The 18,498-nt window shown below is 47.7% G+C and overlaps 1 protein-coding gene across 1 annotated transcript in view; it reads right to left on the bottom strand.

Moving 5' to 3' along the window:
• The window catches only part of Wdfy4 (WDFY family member 4), a 226,542-nt gene that overhangs the window by 58,641 nt on the left and 149,403 nt on the right, over positions 1–18,498 (bottom strand). The window contains exons 43-46 of the mRNA XM_057770469.1: positions 12,111–12,259; positions 7,654–7,774; positions 5,324–5,409; positions 3,634–3,696 (exon numbers count right to left, since the gene is read on the bottom strand). Coding sequence (XP_057626452.1) covers positions 3,634–3,696; positions 5,324–5,409; positions 7,654–7,774; positions 12,111–12,259 — 419 coding nt within the window. The remainder of the gene's footprint in view (positions 1–3,633; positions 3,697–5,323; positions 5,410–7,653; positions 7,775–12,110; positions 12,260–18,498) is intronic.

An 18,498-nucleotide genomic window follows, 5' to 3' on the forward strand; every position in this document is an offset into this window, starting at 1 on the left:
AACCTTATTGCTCCATTCAGGGAGGAGCCAAAGTGAGCTTTCCTAAAGTGGTTATGTACATTACAGATACACTGATCTCCAGGGAGAGAGACTGGAGGCTGAAGCATGGTAAGAAGGGGACTTGATTCTGAGCTTGAGGCTGCTGAGCCTGTGCCCTTGGCACTGTCACCCATCCCAAAAGATCACCATCTTATAGGGATTTCATAGCTTCTTATCACCCATACTCTAAACATTTTTAAAGACAATGTATAAAGAAAATAAACAGAAACTCTTCAATGGTAGAACACTATGCTGAAAATTGGGTTTTGTTATAAATTCTAGAGCACTGTGTACTGTTCTCAGTGGATGATAGAAGGTTTCTACGAGGGTCTCCATTCTGGGGCCTATGTGGGAACTATGCTGGGCAGGCATGACAAAGCATAGCCCAGGCAGATCCTGCCATATTGTGAAAAATCATCACAGTGGACCTAAAAGCAGCTGTTCCATACATGGGAGGAGGCACACAAGGTCATTATCAGCCTATGGATGAGGGTGGAATTTCCAAATATTTAACCCATCACAGAGAACTGTCGTTTAGCACCTGACAGCCATTTCTGTAGGGATCCCCAGGGTAGGGGGTACGGTCAATTTGTCTACCACATTCTTCCTTCTACCCATTTTGTCTGCCTCCTGGCTAGCTGAGCTAGAAACTGAGACAGATGGGGGTGCTGCTGGGGAAGAACCCCTTAAGAGTCTGAACACAACAGCCTGAGAATAGCTAGAGATGGCTAGGGATCACCGTGTGTTTCACAGGATGTGTGTCTAAGAGCACACCGACCTGACCGACCAAACCATCTGGTTGGTTCTAAGGTGAACATGTAAACTAGGTTCAGAAAAAATCAGTTTAGGCTATTTTGCTAAAATTACCTGGATACAGTGTGTGGTATGAGGCAGATCTCCTATGTGACTGTTGGTTGGGAGATCCTGGGGCAGTGATGCCAAAGCGTTCTTAAAGACTGCCTAGACCAGAACTGGCCAAGGGGAAGTCCTCACTTAGAGGTCAAGCTATAGCTTCCAGCAGACTTTGATGAGCCTAGAAGAGTCAGTCACACACGGAGGTGAGCTGGGTTGTTTGTTGCTTGTTTTGTTTTGTCTCCAGGCAAACGAAGCGATGAGTCCTCTTTTTTGCTTCTATTCATTCACTTGGGTGGATAATTACAACTTCCAACGAAATGACCTGGGGACCCCAAGTGTAGGCACTAAGTCTCTCACAAGAGCAGTGTAAGATGCCCAGGGGTTATATCAGCCAGCCGGTGATATCCTAGAGCTTATCTTCATCAACTACTGAACTATGTCCAGTAGAGATGGCAAACAGCCACCTTACCACTGAAGACCCACAGTAGTGCCCCGACTCACCGTGACATCCCACTCTGTGAGCGAAGGAGCTGATGCCCTGCTTCTGTCAGCAGCAACTGACATCGGTCGGAGCTGCCAGTGATTCCGTGTTGCCAAGATCAGTGGTCGTATCTCAGTTTATATCCTGCTTGGCCTACTGAGACTGTTTGATCACTCCTACCTGCAGCGCTCAGCAGGCTTTTTTGAGCTTTTCCACACACACAGCCTGGGCTAGTTAGCTCTCTGTCTCTCCCCGCTTCACCTCTAGTGGGCCATCCCACGTGCATCCTCTCGGCAGGCCCGTATGCTTACAAGGCACCGCTCATGGCTCTCCACCTCTTTCCACACGCATGCTTTCACCGGCTGCTCTTGTCCACTTGCTTGGTTTGAAATACCATTTACTCCAAATTACATCTAGTCAAGATCCCTGCCATCTCTCCCCCCTCCCCCATTAAACTCGGAAGTTCGCATTTCTACATGGTGCCCCATGACCCCCTCCTGAAAGTGTGGCAGACATTTCTAAATTCACGCATCCCAAACAAAGCTGCTGATAGTCAGCTCAGCCACAGAGCAGCGACTTGTCCTGGCTGCCCCCGGTGCATTTTCCAGCCACTCAGGACTGAGTGCCCCCTCTCACCAACACCTCACACCTGTCATCAGATCCTGTCATCTGTCCCTTCAGCCCTGTCTGCTGTCTGACCATTCCCATCACTGCTCTGCTGGCTCTGACCAGCACCGATCCCCAGGTCACTGCAGCAGGCTTCGAACCCCAGTCTCTTCTGTCCTTGACTTACTAGTTTCTTTTCCTGACCCAACTGCCAAGATAATTCTTCTCAGACATAAGCCAGGCCCCTCCTCCTTCTGCTGACCATTAGCCCCCTTCCTCCCAGTTACTCATTAAATCGCCCCGCTCTCATGGTCCCTCCAGGACTTCAGAAACTCACCACTGAGCCTCTGTCTGGTCCCTGCAGCTCCCTGCATGCCAGTGCAGCAGCCTTCGCCAGACTAGCCAAGCTCCCTGTGTGGCTGCACTTTGCCTCCTGACCCCCAAAAGCTTCTTCCCAGTCTCCCTCATGACAGGCCTGTCACTGACTATGTCTTAATTCAAGTTGATTTCTCTTATTAAACTTTCCCTCACCAGACCTTCTTTCAATTCCCAGACAAAATTGAGATGTGTATCCTTCTCATGAGAATATAATAGTCTCAACAGCATAAGGGAGTCTGGGGTTGTTTTGCTTGTCACTTGATTGAGCACCAGACACCACATATCACAAGCTATTGATATTTTGAGTGAATTGGTAAGACCCACCCATAGCTAATACGAATTCACTGAATACCCCTCCTGGGATGGCAACTGCCCTGCCCATACATACTTCTGGATAAAACTAGTCCCATCTTCCTAGTCTCACTGCCGTCAGAAGTAAAAACATCTGCTGGCCCTAGATTGGGCTTCCAAGGAGCTGGAGCCTGCCGAGGAGGTGTTACGCTTGGGGATGGAAACCTTACCGTTGACCGGCAAGATGACCCACACAATAGGCTTCTAAGTTCCCATCTAATTCACACACCACTCATACTGAGTCTCCCTTATATCCAAAATGCTTAGAACCAGAAAATCTTGGAGTTTGGACATGTTTTGAGTTTTGTATATTTGCATATACATAATACGGTGTCTGGGACATAACTGTCACCGAGAAATTCCTATGGGCCTGTTAACAGTCTGTGCAACTCCCTTGTCAGCAGGTTCAACGGTCGTGTTGCATAGATCCTCTAACAAAGCCTGAGCACTTTTACACAATCTTTTTAGTGTACTTGACTGGATTGTGACCCACGTGTCACTTGAGGTAACACACAGATGTTTCTACTTGTGACAACCCATTGGCGCTCACTGATTCAGATTTGAAGAGTTTTGGATTTCCCGAATAAGTATGTTCAGACTGCATTGATTTAATTTCTGAACATCCAGAAACCCTCATGGCTGGTGCACACCCATTCCTGAGGGCCTGGATCAGGCTGTGCTGGAGTTATCCCTTCTATAGCGGGGGATGAGAGCTTTTCAGGCCTGAGACTGTCAGGGACTGTGCGGGTGGACTCCAGGCCTATTTGTAGAAGTTAATTTGAAAGCAGAAATGTCAGGAGTGATAATAAGGATGTCTGAAGATTGGAAAGAAATTTATAAACAAATGGCTGTGCCCTTTGTATGGATCCTGAGCAGGAGAATAAGACAGAGCCAGGACAGAGTGCACCCTGACCTGACATTACCTTAGGTTGAATGGGTCCTCTGCGTTGCCTTTTCCTTTCAAGCTGGGCTGGAAAGTGCAAAAGCTAAACAAAAAAATAAATCGTTTCGTGAGCAGAGTCACTGCCCTCCCACCAGCTTACTCACAAAGACACACACACACACACATACTCCCGCCCATGTCCCTCCTACCAGCCTGCCCTGCAGTCCTGATCACCAGGCCTCGGGTGCCTCTGAGGCGTCTGTTTGGCAGCCTCACAGGCCAGGTCCATCCACAGCAGCGACAGCAGGAAACAATAGCTTCTGCATTATCGCATCAAGGGGTTTGAAAGTCCTTTTCAGGGTCTCGCATTTCCATGACCAATTTGATAACTCCTTTCACACATTTCTGTGTATCACTGTGGACTCTCAGCTAACATTACAATCCTACACACACACACACACAAGACCTGGAGAAAAGACTTGGTTCCCAGGCTGCTGCTATTGGACTGTGATGGGACTTTGGGGAGACGAGAAGAAATGAAGGCCTTTAGGTCACTGTTGGGCCTGTGGGACCCCAGATGCCTTCATTTGCTCCTGTTTACTTCCCTGCCATGAAATGATGCCTTTGTCACATGCTGTATGTATGACGCACTGTTTGACAACAGGCCCAGAGTGATGAGGCCAACTGATCAAGTACTGGGACCTCTAACACGCGACAACAAATCAACAGCCCTACTGTAAAATGGGTACCTCAAAGACACCTTTAGCGTGGCAGAAAAGAGATGTGTGAGGCTTCTAGAAAGCATCAGGAAAGCTCAGCTCGTACCCAGCAGCTAGAGGAGCACATGGGCAACAAACATCAAAAGTCTGCTCAGGCCAGCAGACAAGGTGGCTTTTAGGAGGCGGCTGACCCAAAGTGGGTAGCTCTGGCAGACACAAACCTGTGAACCCCATTTCCTCCATTCCACTCCTGAGTCCTGGATAAGGCAACCGGCCCTGGGGTCACTTACCAGCCAGGAGCACCCGAAGGACAAATCCCGAAGCTCCCCAGGTCAGAGGTCAGAGGCCACCTTCTCCCTTGAGTCTGTTTGCTCTGCTGGTGGCCAGGGCACAACCCTCCTTTCTGCCTAGTTTCTCTGTGGACCTGTCCCTGCCTCTGTAAGTCCCTAACAACAGAAATGGATAACTGCGTGCTAAGGATCCAGTCGCAGGCTGGCGTTGCGTAGATTGATTCATCTCTTTGGAGAAGAGAAGGAGCCGAACTGTGACAACGGCTTCTCTTAGGAAAGATGCTTCAGCATGTGAGTGGGAATCAGGGTTTGGAGTTCTTTCCGGTTAAAATATGAAATTGGAATGACCAAAATTGGCTATTGGAATCCAAAAGACAGACTAAGCCAAAAAGAAAAAAAAAAGACTTGGAAAATTAGAAAATATAGCAAAAATGTTCTGGAAGGTCCATTACACAGTCACCATCTTAAAGAACTCTGTCTGCAAGACTTTTTCCTGGAGCCATTACCACCATGCTACCTCAGTCCACAGAGATGAGACTCCTAGCTAGGCTTTTATTTGTACTTTGTCTCAAAAGTCAGGAAGTTCTTCCTTGTACCTCACCTAAGTTCTGCTTGCTATGGGTTGGGAAGCCTTTTCCCAAGAACACAGCTGGGAAATCTCCATTTCTCTGCCCAGGGTTTGGGTCGGTTTCTTGGAAAGGAGAGTGTGTCAGGCCCTTACCTTTTGAAGGCTTTACCCCGGTCGCTGTTGTAGAAGACGAGGAGTTTAGAGTCGCCATTTTGGAAAAAGATCTCCAGGGAGATGTCCTATGCAGAGAAACTACTGTCACTACAAATGACTCCTGGAACATGGGTGCTCGTGGATGACAGAGCAGCTGGCATTTTGCCGTGTGGCTTCTGGGGTAGGAAACCCATATGGTTCGTGTAGCCCGGGGGGTGACCACAGAGTGCACCTGCTGATGGAGCAGGAAGTGGAGGCTTTCTTTGCAGGACAGGAAGAGCAGACTGAGGGAGAGCACGCGCAGTTGCGCCCTCAAGCTGCGTGACCTTTCTGTGTCATGGGCTTGGTTCCCTAAGGCAGGAATCAGCTCCACCAGAAGCCCCAGAAGCTACGGAGGAGGGATGACGCTCTGTGTGAGCCCCACTGTGTGCTCATCTGTCGACATGCTACTCTCGGGCGCCTCCCACACCCAGGGTGCTGAGTCATCCTGACGTGACCACACAGTGTAATGCCTGATGAGTGGACTCCACATGCTTCTCTTGCCTTTTCCTTTGGCTATTTCCTCTCCTTTCTCCGCCTCTCTTTCCCTTCCTTCTATCCCAGGATATGCATATAACACACTTGGAATAAGGGATGCCACAACGCCAGAGATGAGCTGAGCCTCAGGGATGACATGGTATCTGGGACGGAAAACTCCCAGTACTGGAGGGAAGTCCAGGGAGACGGAAGCCTGGACATGGGGAGCCAAGGGCCAGACTTGGACCTAGGCTTGTGCATCCAGCAGCAAGCAGCACTTGCTTCTCCTGGTGGTCAGCAAGCTCTCCCAGAAGGGGAGGCATCTGTATGGGCACCTCCAAGTCCTCTACCAAGACGTAAAAGAGCTCTACAAAGAGAAACGGAAATGACGAGAAGACAGAGGGGACAGCTTCCTCAGATCCTTAGAGTGACAGGCTCTAGCTCTCCTGGGAGAAACTTCTCCATCAGCCACCCTGCCCCTTGGTGACACAGATGCTCCCCCACCTCTGGGTTCCACAACCATACAAAAAACAACCACCTGGAAGCAATCGCTATTTCCTGGAAAAGAAGAAACCCACTGCCGGTAACACTTCCTATGCGCATAAGCTGTGAGGCCAGCACAGAAACCCAGGAAAGGTTTCTGTGTGTCTGACAGGTGCTCGGTGCTGTATGAGGAGGGTGGGAAAGGCGAGGCATGGCTTCCTATGCCTGGAGAGTGAGGTGGCCTGGAGAATTGACCAAGGGAGCCATACTGGGGACAAAGCCCAGAACCTTGTCTAGGATCTCGCTGGAAGAGACTCTTCCACACTCGGCCTCCTCACTTCCTCCTCTCCTTTGGAAAGAGCTCAGGGTCAGAAAAAATAGGAAGCAACTTCTTCAGGCAACAGTGGAGGAAAGGGGGCTTAATAGAGCCCTAGACCCTGGTCCACAGGTAGCTGCAACTCTAGAATTTACTCCCTTTGGAGGGCCTCCCAAACTTCAGCTTTAGGGAGGCTTTCATGAGGAATTAAAGTGTTCCACACACCCCAAATGAAGTCACAAATCCAAGGAGCCCTTAGTAGATTCTTCCAAGTCAAATAGTGTTTTTCTCCATCCCTGTGTCCCGAGGCTGCCTTGAAGGCCTTGGAGGCAGCCCTGCCCTTGCTGAGGCCATTCTGATACAGGTAAGTTAGGGTGTAGGCCACTGGGCTCCAGAGCTCTCTTCTTCCTACCCATGCTGCAGGTGATGATTCTAAACAGAATGTTCTAGGCAGAAAGTGGTGTGGGAGCTCATGACTGAGTGCATTTTCTCACAGGAGCCTCCATCTGTGTTCAGAACACAAAAAGGCCTTGTAGTCAATGGGGAGGCTCTGGGAGGTATATCGGAGGGGAAAGCCACCAGGTCCCTAAATCACTTGGTCTGGGACATAATGAGAAGCTCAGAGCTAGACAAGATCTAGGGAAAGTCAGGAGAGGGGAGTGGTGACATGTGCTCAGGATCACCAGCTCTAAGTGATGTCCCCAAATTCCTAAATCATCAATACATTTGTGTATCACAGGAAAGATGCCTATTCCTAGATGACCCTGTGAGCAAGAATAGCTCAGCAGTTAAAGGCCTGGCTGGAGAGCCTGGAGAGCCTGCCAGAGCTCCAAGTTGGTTGACAACCAGATGATGCCCAGGGAAATGATACTTATGGTTTCTTCATAAGAGTCCTGAGCTGTATATAGGAGCCACGAGGAGTCAAAGACAAGTATCTCTGATGATGCCCAGTTCACTTGTCATGATGAGTGAACCACCTCCTTTAACCGTGGTGGGTCAGAGCCCCTCAACTCACCTGCAGGAGAAAGCGGGCCTGCCGGAGCTCTCTGAGGTCACTGTACGCATAGCGTTGGCAGGAGTAGTGGTCAGAGGACCTGTCTTTGCTGCACATGTTGAAAATGAAGGGATCACTGATGCTAAAAAGGGAACAAGACATGTGGTGTTAGGCTCCTCCCACCCACTGCCATCTCACTGGAGGAGAATGTAGTCCAGCCTCCTGTTCTGTTGGCCTCTGATGATCTGATGAGCCGAGTACCAGAAACCCATATGTTCTGCCCCTGAGGAGTAAACCAAGTGCCAGCCTCATTGGGGGAGTCATGTTGACCCAGGGTGTGGGGGCTGGGTGTGTGAAAACAGCCCCTGTGTTCAGAAGTCTGCAAACTGCTTACACCACATGGTTCTTTGGTACCTTTGACCCACTTCCCCCATCCTGTATCTTTAATGGCCCCGGAAGCTCTTCATATGGACCACCCAATTGTCGAATATGCCTCTCTGAGACAGAGGTCCACTGAATTAGAAGACGCAGTAGAGTCAATGGACAAAAGAACTAACTGGAAATGATTTGGTTTGCAAGATCCAGCCTTGGTTGAGAGAATAGAGTACCTTCCAAATTCTCCGAAACTGGGCCTTGGAGGGTCAACCAGCAGCCTACCAGAGAGTAGAGCAGAGCCACATGTGACCTGAGTCCCACCTCCTGCAACAGGGAGGGGTGGCCTGTAGGGTCCAGAAGGTAGAATGGGACCACACAGAGATCTCAGGTGGCTTTCCATCCATCAATTATTGAACAGTTCAGAATGAGCCTTCATCCTTGAAGGAAGAGGAGAGGGCAGAGAACCTTGGACATGCCCGAATATTTGTTCCCAAAGAGGAGAACAGTCTATGTTTCAATCACTAGTGAACCTTGAGTAGGGGAGCTTTCAGCACCCACACAGATGGCATCTTGGGAAATAAAATTACCTCCCTTTACAGACACATCCACTTCTGAAAAGCTAGGTCATGTAGCCAGTATTTCACATTTATTTAGATTTTATTTCATCTTAAACTGTGTGTGCACCACTACACACTTTCTGACCATTTTGATAAAATTTCCATTTTAAGATAAATGACACCTGCCCCCATACATCAGTGCTACAGAAATTCATACTCCGATCACAAACCTAGAGAGGCCAGAGATGGAGATATGGAGGGGGGACTGTTTCATCTCCTCCTGGTGTTGCCCCCTCCCCAGGAAGTTCATGAGGCCTCCATGCCACCATTCTGTAGCTGAGAGGAGTCAGACTGTCACAGACATGGTGGGGATTTCTAGTCTAGTCGGTGGACCAGGTTCACTTTATGAAGAGCTTGTACTTTAATATTATTTGAAGGTTCCCACAGGTCAGGGAGGAAGCCTGGACCCCCTGGGTAGCTCCTTATACAAATAGTGTTGAAGATGCAAAGTCAATCTCTTTGCAACCCCTGCTAGCCCTTCTCTAAGCAGCCTTCCTGGACCCTCTGCTCTGAGCCACATCGCTGTGGGTTAATCAGAGAGAAAATGTGGTTTGGGTTTTGGAAGCCTTGGCCACGGAGCTTTAATTCAAAGCTGCTGCTGGCCGAGGCCCATTGTGCATGTCTAGTGCCATGATAAGTTGAGCTGTTTCTAAGTATTTCTGACTTTCAAAGGGGCAGCAGTGGAAAGTCTAGCTACCACCCTTGGCTTAAACCAAACAGCATCCAGGTCAAGGTCTGGTGGGAAGGACAACCACTAATCTTGTTTGTGCCCCCACAGGCTCCTGCTATGAGAGCCATAGAAAACCCCCTCTACACCTTAGGTCCTCCACAGAACTGGCCAGCATCTCCTGTGCAGGCAGAGGCAGAGGCCTTGCTCTTGGCTTCTATGCCCTCATCTTCCCCTGAACCCTATGCATGTTTGCTAAGTGACTGCCATGCTCCCCAGTTGCACAGTGCTTCCCCATCCAGGGTTTACTTTGGTCTGAGATGAGTCTCCCCTGAGCAAGAGCCAGTTCTAAACCTGGAAGCTGCTTGTCAGAGGTGCTGCTTCCCCAAGGTGACATTCTGTTACTGTATTCAAACCCAGGTCCCCTTGATTCATAAGCCCAAGCTCAAGCAACAGTGTCCTTGGAGGCAGAAAGGCTGGCCTCAGAGTTTTCCCAGAGCTCTTCTGTTCACATCTCTCTCCTTTCAGCTACCCCAAGCTACAGATTCCACCACTGACCTGTGGCTGTGTAACTATAAAAATCTTGTTATTTTAGGCCACTTAATTCTTGACAACCCTAATGAACTAAGGCTGAATTTCCAGTCATGGAGGGAGCCCAGTGTAAGTAACATGCCTAAGTCCAGTGGTGGGGCACTCATGGTGTTCTTGGGATTGACTGGGGGATATTATTATGGTGCATCAGCGAACCTCTTCCAAGGCCTAATGCTCAGCTGTGCTCTACTTGATGACTTTTAGAAAAGCATTTCAGGGCTGGCCCAGCTTTATTTTTAACAGGCTTATTTATGTATCTTCCTTAGTCTCCATGGTCAAAATAAGGCCTAATCCCCATTGATCTGACATGATCTGTGATCCTGGCGGGGAAAGCTGCCTCCTTAGTAGAGCTAGCACTTTCCCAGGCCACAGACGAGACCAGGAGCAGGCGGTGTGTGTGTGTGTGACTGTCTGATTAACAAACATTTCCTGAGCGTGAACTAAAAATACCCAGGCAATTCCCTGGAGATACCCCAAGGTAATCAATTGTTTCCACTCTCCCTGTATTCTACAAAAGTACGGTTCAAGACAAGGAAGTCACTCTTGCCACACAAATCAAATACCCAACCGCTGGGTTTCCATTGCGACTATGGGGATAAACAACTTGATGCTAAAACAAAACGTAGCTGGTCAATAGGCTTTTAGCTAAGGCTAGTTCAATCCAAGCTCAGGTGAAGTATGAAGCGATGGGCTGCACATGTCATTTCATGGGCATGCTGAGCAACTAGAAAGAACAGAGAGCTTCCATCAGCTTAGAAAGACCAGCCTACAGACCCACTGCTGGTATTGATCGGTATCCATAAAACACGAGCAAGAAGATGGGATAAGTGTGCCAAGTATTAATTATACTCCTCCAGCTTTGGAAAATCATCAAAGACTTGCAGCAATAGAAGAAGTTTCAGTATGAATAAAAGATGGAAATTAATGAGAGGACTGGTCAGCAAAGATAATGAAGCAAATTTCAACCCTACTCTAAATCAGGTGGGCTTGCACGCAGTCTTCTTTCTACATATCCTTTAACCTTCCTGACATATCCTTCCTGACCCAAATTGGAGATCATGACCACTGGGAGTTCAGATTCTTACTGTTGAGAGGTCAATACTGAATTCTTTGCCAACATCTGAAAACAATGGTTTTCAAAGTATGGTCCCCAGTGACTAGTTGAATCAGCCTAAGCTAGGAGCTGGCAAAGTTTCAGATCCTACCATCTATTGCATTAGAAACTAGAGATAGGGCAGAGTCCAGAAGTCTGTGTTCTAATGATCGCTCCAGGTGACTCTGGAGTAAGCCACGCTGAAAGTAACTAGTCAGTATGCTAAGAAGTTACTTGGTCACCATAGGAACCTTTGTAAACCATGTTGAAAAACAAAACAAAAAAACCTCTCCATCCATTAAAAGCAAGGGCCACAGGAAAACACACAGTTTGTCAACTTGCACAGTTTGAATTCGGGGGGCCATCCTTTCATGAGCACAGAATGGCCAATAGGGGCTAGTTGAATCCCAAAAGACCAAACATTTGTCACTACAGAAGGGTCTTAGGATTTCCTGCCGGCGATGTCTGCTACCAGTTGGGGAAAAGACGGGAGACTCCAGTTTCTTTCCTTATTTGGTTGTTTTGTAGTGTTTTCTCAAGATAGGATTCTCACTTGTAGCCCTTGCTGGCCTCAAACTTGGGATCTTCCTGCCTCAGGCTCCTGAGTATTGGGATAATGCATGTGCCACCTGATCTGTATGATGGCTCAAACGTCCTGTCCAAGGCTCACCCATTGTTAGGTCTTAGCCACACCCTCAGGCAACCCTCCCTTATCACACCAGAGCCAATATGTCTCCCAAGATGGTTTGGTCCAGAATGACAGTGTGCTCAAGCTCTTTTCATGGAGCCTGTTTGTGCTGTCTACAGCACTTGAACGCCTCTGCATACAGGGCCAGCAGCACTGTCTCATAGAGGACGACGGGCAGCCAGCCAGTTGTTGCATGTGTAACCTGATGTCAATAAAGTCTTTTATCCAAATAACCTGAAGTAAGGTCCCCAAGTGCTATGACACATTTCCAGGAAGGAGAGACATAGGAATTGCCACGCAACATGTTACCCAACCCTGAAGCTGACTTTGGGGAGCCATAGCCGTGGGTTCTAAACCCTCAGCAAACAGTTGGAAGGGGAAGAGGAAGAGAGGGAACTGGAAGGAGGCAGGGCTGGGAGGAAGCTGCCGGGGAAAGTGAGAACTCACTTGGATAAGCAGTGGCGGGTGCAATAGACATCGCCTGTGGGAGACAGGGTAAAGTTCTCACAGATGTAGAAGTGCTGTTGGCCAAAGAGCAGGATCCCTTCTGAGACCAGGTGGCCCTGCACAATCACCAGGGGGACCTTCTGTGACACCTGGAGGGAGAGAGTGTGCAAGAGTCAGGTTGGATGCAAGTGAAACGTGCCTATGAATCTTATGAAGAACAGGGGGCAGTCACCAGTCACTCCCAGGACGTTAGGAGGTAACAGTGGTGGTGGCATGCAAGAACGACAAGCTGTACCATCCCAATTGCAACCCATGTGCTTTGTTTATACTAAATACCTCATACCACTTATAATCTACCCAGAGACACAACTACCCTGATCATGCCATCTGGGTGACATCTATTCCCAGCACTTGAGAGGCAGAGGCAAATGGATCTCTGTGAGTTCGAGGCCAGCATGGTCTACAAAGCAACTTCCAGGACAGTTAGGGCTGTTACACAGAGAAACCCTGTCTCGAAAAACCAATATATATTTTAATTATACCATTTCTCCCTTCCTTTTCCTCCCTCCAAGCCCTCCCATATGCCCCTCCTTGCTCTCTTTCAAACTCAAGGCCTCTTTTGCCATTAATTGTTGTTACATAGAATGTATATGTATATAAATATATCTATACGTATGTATTTACATACACCTCTCTACATATATACATCTATACACACACACATATTCCTAAATACAATCTGTTCGGTTTGTGCAACGTTACTTGCGTGTTTCCAGGGCTGATCATTCGGTTTTGGATAAGCAGTTGGTGTGCTCTTCCCTGAGGAAGACTATTTCTCCTGCTCCCAGAATTCCTTACCCGTTACTCTGCCCCCTCTTCTGCAATGTTCCCTGAGCCTTACACTGGGGAGTGTTTTGTAGATGTATCTGCTGGGACTTACTGCTGTAATCCTAAGCATGCCCAAGTCCTTTCTCTTACATTAAGCTCCCTAACAAACAAAACATTCCCCAGTTCATAATGAGGCAAGTTTGACTGGGGACAAGCAATTGTCCAGGGACCCTCTGGTACTAGCCAATGAGTAGCTGAGCCAGGAATAGAACCCAGGGATGTCCAAAATCAAGTACAAGCCTGGTACTGTTGCCTCTGCAAAGCCAAGGCAAGTGTGAGTTCAGGATGTTCAGCGTCTACACCGACGCTTGCTCCTGGACCACAGTTCATACTCCTTCACTGATTGATAGCACTTGGGGCAGGGGCACAGCCCTTCCCAGTGACAACTTGCCCCTAGCAACAGGTAGTCATGAGGCAGGGCCTCTTTGCCTCAATTCTGAGTCACTGCTTGGGTGTGATCAGCTGAGACCACTGCACCACAGCTGTGCCAGGCCAGACCTGAGTTCCACGCACCAAAATCCTTCCCGAGAGCATATGCATGTGGAGATCCTAGGGATTCTGACTTGTAACAATGACTCAGAGTCCAGCATGAAGGAATAAATGATGAATAAAACCCAAAGGGGCTAAGAGTAAGGCCAAAGCTACTGTTTCTCCAAGTATTTCCATCCTTTCAAATGTATAACTGACAGGTAGAGGTGGTACACATTGGCAATGCCGACTCTGAGGAATGAAGGGGCAAGGGTGTCTAGAGACGTTAACACAAAGACTGGGGGCTGGAGAGGTTGCTCAGAGGTTAAGAGCATTGACTGCTCTTCCAGAGGTCCTGAGTTCAATTCCCAGCAACCACATAGTGGCTCACAACCATCTGTAATGAGATCTGATGCCCTCTTCTGGTCTGCAGCATATATGTAGGGAAAATGTTGTATACATAATTAATAAATAAATCTTTAAAAAAAACACAAAGACTGAATGTGGCATATACCAGGAAATGCCAGTGCTAAATTCTGAGGCAGGGAAGGTGTGTAGGGGGCGGGGGTGTGAATCTAAAGGCTGAAAGCAGCATGCACCTGTATTCCTAGCTACTCAGGGAGCTGAAGCAGGAGGAATAGTTAGTTGAGAGACTTGTTTGAAGCCAACCTGGACTACAAATGAGACCCCTATTTCTAAAAGGAAATACGTAGAAGTCTTGCCATAGTCACCAGCAAACAGCGGTTTGTTCCAGCAAAACCCATGTTGAGGTCAATTTCCCACAGTCACAGCCATTGGGGCCATTGGGAAAGACACTTAGGGCTTCATAGTAGATCCCATCAAATTATTGTTTGTTTGGTGTTTCATCTTACACAGTTTGTGGAGACTGGAGGGGAACCTGGCCAGGAATCAGGGAATGGCTGTGCCTCCCAACGGTCTTCTGAATGCAAGTCAGGCTTTTCTTACACTGCTCTGGTCTTGACACAAGCACCAGGTTTCCACAGTTACCTTGTTATGGCTAGTCTTTTCCCTGAGCAGCCCCCGTGGAGCGCCTTCCTACCGGCCTCGTGTAGACATGTCTGGCTTTCAGTAATAGTGACAGACTATCCCAGCGCAGTTTGTTTGACCAGTTTTTCCTGAATTCAGCTTTCAAATATCTGGCATTTGCAGGGCTGTGCCAGCTTCCCTCACGCTGCACGGGTCTCTTTGAATTGACAGGTACGTCTGAGGAATAAAGTTCTGGAAGCCAGGCAGGGGCCGGGGTGAGGGTGCTTTAAATCCTCACAGCTGTTGCAATTACTCCAGTGCAGAGTGACACAAGATTGCTAACATTGTAAGACAAGTGCTACAACCTGAATCCAGTTTGACTGTATTTCCCAAGGACTCAAAGTCTACTGCCCATAGTGAGGCAGGAGGGTGGAGAGGAGGGGCTCTTTGGACATGGTTGCTAGTGCATCATTAACTTCAGCAGGATGGAATCTCTAAGAGTGCTGACCTTAAAAGAAAAAGATCAGAAGATTTGCGTTCACACAGACTCCCTGTATCTTGTCACACGATACCCTGTTTCACCCGAGACTATGTCATCCATATGGACCCTCTGCCATCCAGACCCATAAGCCTAAAGAAACCTCTTTTCCTTATAAAATAACCAAGCCTCAAGTCTTTTAGCATAGCATCACAATACATACTGATAATGAAGAGTTATGCTAGGTTGTTTAAACTTTTTTTCCCTGTGTCTTTTACAGGTGAAATTCAGAGATACCACCTTCAAGTTTATAAGGTGATATGTGAAGTCACAATGCTAACATTGGCACAGGCACCCCCAGAACCACTCCCCTGCCCAGGCATCAGCCCCATTAAAGCCTTCACAGTTCCAGCAGTGGGGTTTTGGAGCACATGCCAAATCTGATCGGACGCTTCCCTTTGGGGAGGCTTAAGTAACAACCAGAATAAACCAAACCACAAGAAAAATGTCTAAAGAGAGCTGGGTTAATAGCTTAAAAATTGATTCTGTTAGAAAAGAAATGGCATTTTAAAAACTAGAAGATGAGCCCAAGTGAACTATTACCTGCTCTTCCATTTAAATTAGCCCAGAGAGGGCTCCATTCGTGTTTACTCACGACTAAGAAATCCCTCATGCCTCGATGCTATCGATCATTTGAGACAAGGGGAACTTTTGTTTCTGCAGAAGAACTTTTTAAAGACCTACTAGATGATGTATGGTCATTCCCAGCGGGTGGATAACTGAGAAAGTAAATACACCTCCATTTGCAGACGATGGACAACAGGTTGTCCGGAAAACCAGAAAGGTTGGAGACAAAATCACTGGGAAGCAGCTCACCAGGACACATGGCCCGAAAGCAAGGCTTCGTCTTGGGGTACGTCTAGAAAGCGCAAGGACAACTACACATTTCTGGAAGCTGTGTGTGGCAGCATTAGTCTGTAATCTAGTGCAGTATTCAAGTTCATAGGAGGAAAAACTGAGATGCAGAGAGGCCATTGGAGCCACGGAGCCAGCAAAGGAACTGCCCGATTTGTCTATTCTCTCTTCTATTTCTGAGCGGGTGAATGATGTACCCCCACCCCGTCTTGTGTCCTCAGTACGTGCTATTAGCACTAGGAAACGGATTGGGTACAGCTATTCCTTGGTATTCTTGGGGATGATTCCAGAACCTCTGTCCACTGCTACCAAATTTCACAGATACTCAAGTCCCTTTTATCTCTATTAAATAGAGAGCCTATTGCTTTAAATCATCTCTAGATGATTTTTAATACTTAATATATATAATGCCAGCACTGTCTACACTGTTGTATTATATTGTCTAGAGAAAAGTCAAGTCAGGGTTGGAGCCTGCAAGATCTCAGAACAGACACAATGCTTCAGAGATAGTTTTTGATTCACAGGTGGTTGGCTCCATCGATTTGGAATCGATGCTTCCATAGCATTTGGAAGCATGAGAATTTGGTTATATATTTAATTTAAAAAAAAAGATTGTTGAGAAAAACTAAACTAAAACTATGAAAAAGGAGACAGACTGCAAAAGCCATATTTGTGCTGATTCCCATAAACCCCAGCTCTTACATTTCCTCATGGATCACAATTACCTAGAGCTTCAGTCACACCAGTGATGAGAGAAAGATTTCTAAGGCAACGTGGAGCTTCTGCGTGTCTGCCTGTGTCAATACGGCAACACTATGAAGCAGCACCATGCTGGGCCTTTTTACACGAGTGCTTCTCTCTGAGACAAGGAGCAGGGATGCCCCCTGCCTGCCTGGCTGTGCCACTTCTACCATAAACAGTTATGTCAGCCGCCCTCCTTTCTCTGCAGGCTGTGGGACCGGGTGGAAGGATGGCGACTCTGGCACTGTATGGCTGCTCCAGAGTAATGTAAACATTACACGAGTCCCAAAGGCAGTTCAAGGCTCAGTGCCCACCACTGCCGTCCCTGAGGGTAAGCTTGTTGACACTCAATTGGTGGCGTGTGGGAGTGTGTCTAGCCTGGATCTCTGAGTACTATAACCCTGGATTGAGGGTCTTGGGAATTGTTACTGTTGACATCTGAAATATTCCAAAGGCTGGTGTGTTGGAGGCTTGGTAGCCAGCTGGTTGATGGAATAGTTGAGAGGCAACTGAGTCGGGACAGGGGGGTTCTGGCCTAGTCCATGCCTTATTGAGATGGGAACCCTAGTTGGAGAAGGGAAGTAACTTTGGGCCTCCCCTGGAAGAGAATGACTTTCTCTGGTTGCTCACGTTTTCTCTCTGCTTCCTGGTAACCGTATGGGGAACAATCAATCCCTGCCGCATGCTATAGCCACCATGATGTTCTTCCCTCTCAGACCTGAAGCAGCAGGGCCAGACCTATGAACTCTGAAACTGTGAGCTGTTTTCCTCAAGTGTTCAAAGACGGTGACAAAGACAGATGTTTATCAAGAGTTACCAAAGCTGCTGCACAAATGTCATGGTCCCAAGCTGCGTCTCAGTTAAGCAGGTGCAGCCTTGGGCCTTAGAAATAGCATTTTGAGAACACGCCTAGAAAATTCTGGTACAGATGACCCGAAGAGCACACACTGACAAGTACAGAGAGCCAAGAATTCCTGCTACGCAGAGAAACACTGTTTCATCTGATTTAAGCATGTTGTTTGGAACACATTCATCTCTTTTCTCCTTCATTCATTAACTCCGGCACAACATATTAGCAAGTACCCACCCACTGGAGACACAAAGGAATTGAATCACGCCTTCAAGACGTGTGTGATCTGAGGCTGCTGGACAGCAGTGGTGGGAAAGAACAGGCTTTTGAAAGTACCGTGAGGGGATCTTTCACAAGCTGCATGGGAGAACAGTTCACAAGGAGGTGACCCCAAGGGTGAGTTAGGGATTGGAAAGGGGTGTGTGTGTGTGTGTATGTGTGTGTGTGTGTGTGTTCGGAAAGGGGTGTATGTGTGTGTAGGTAGGTAGGTAGCACTTCTGTGCAATTAGGTAAAAGGTCAACCGTGTACATGCATGTGTGTGCATGTATGTGAGTTTATGCACATACAGAAATGAGTTATGAGTCAACTCAAGGGTCGCCTTGTGTAAAAACTATGCCACAGAGAGCTTCAGAAGACATTAATCCGGGATGACATGGGCAGCTGTGCTTTTTACCAAGTCCTGTTGAGTCAGTGAAACAGGAAGTTTGGAAACAACCAAGTTAGTACTCTTGCTAATGTCCTGCAAGCAGTTTTAGTTAAAGATACCAGGGAAGAGCATATGAGATGCGCTGTCGAGAACAAAAATATCTCACTTTGAGCTCGCTACGAAGGTCAAAATCACATTTTACAATGAGTTTGCATGAAAAAAAACCCAGTTATTTAATTTGTCATGTAGTCAAAGAGAATAACAAACAGCAAAAAGAAGCCAGCACTATAGGTCTGAGTCTGGATGGATCCAGAAGCTGCATGGAAGGGCATGAGATACTATCCCAGAATGGAGTGACTGAGGGGCCCACAATTAACATGCATTAACTCCACCACACAAACACAGACAAATGGA

The sequence above is a fragment of the Chionomys nivalis genome, chromosome 5 (genome assembly GCF_950005125.1).
Source record: "Chionomys nivalis chromosome 5, mChiNiv1.1, whole genome shotgun sequence".
In the NCBI taxonomy this organism is placed as follows: Eukaryota; Metazoa; Chordata; class Mammalia; order Rodentia; family Cricetidae; genus Chionomys; species Chionomys nivalis.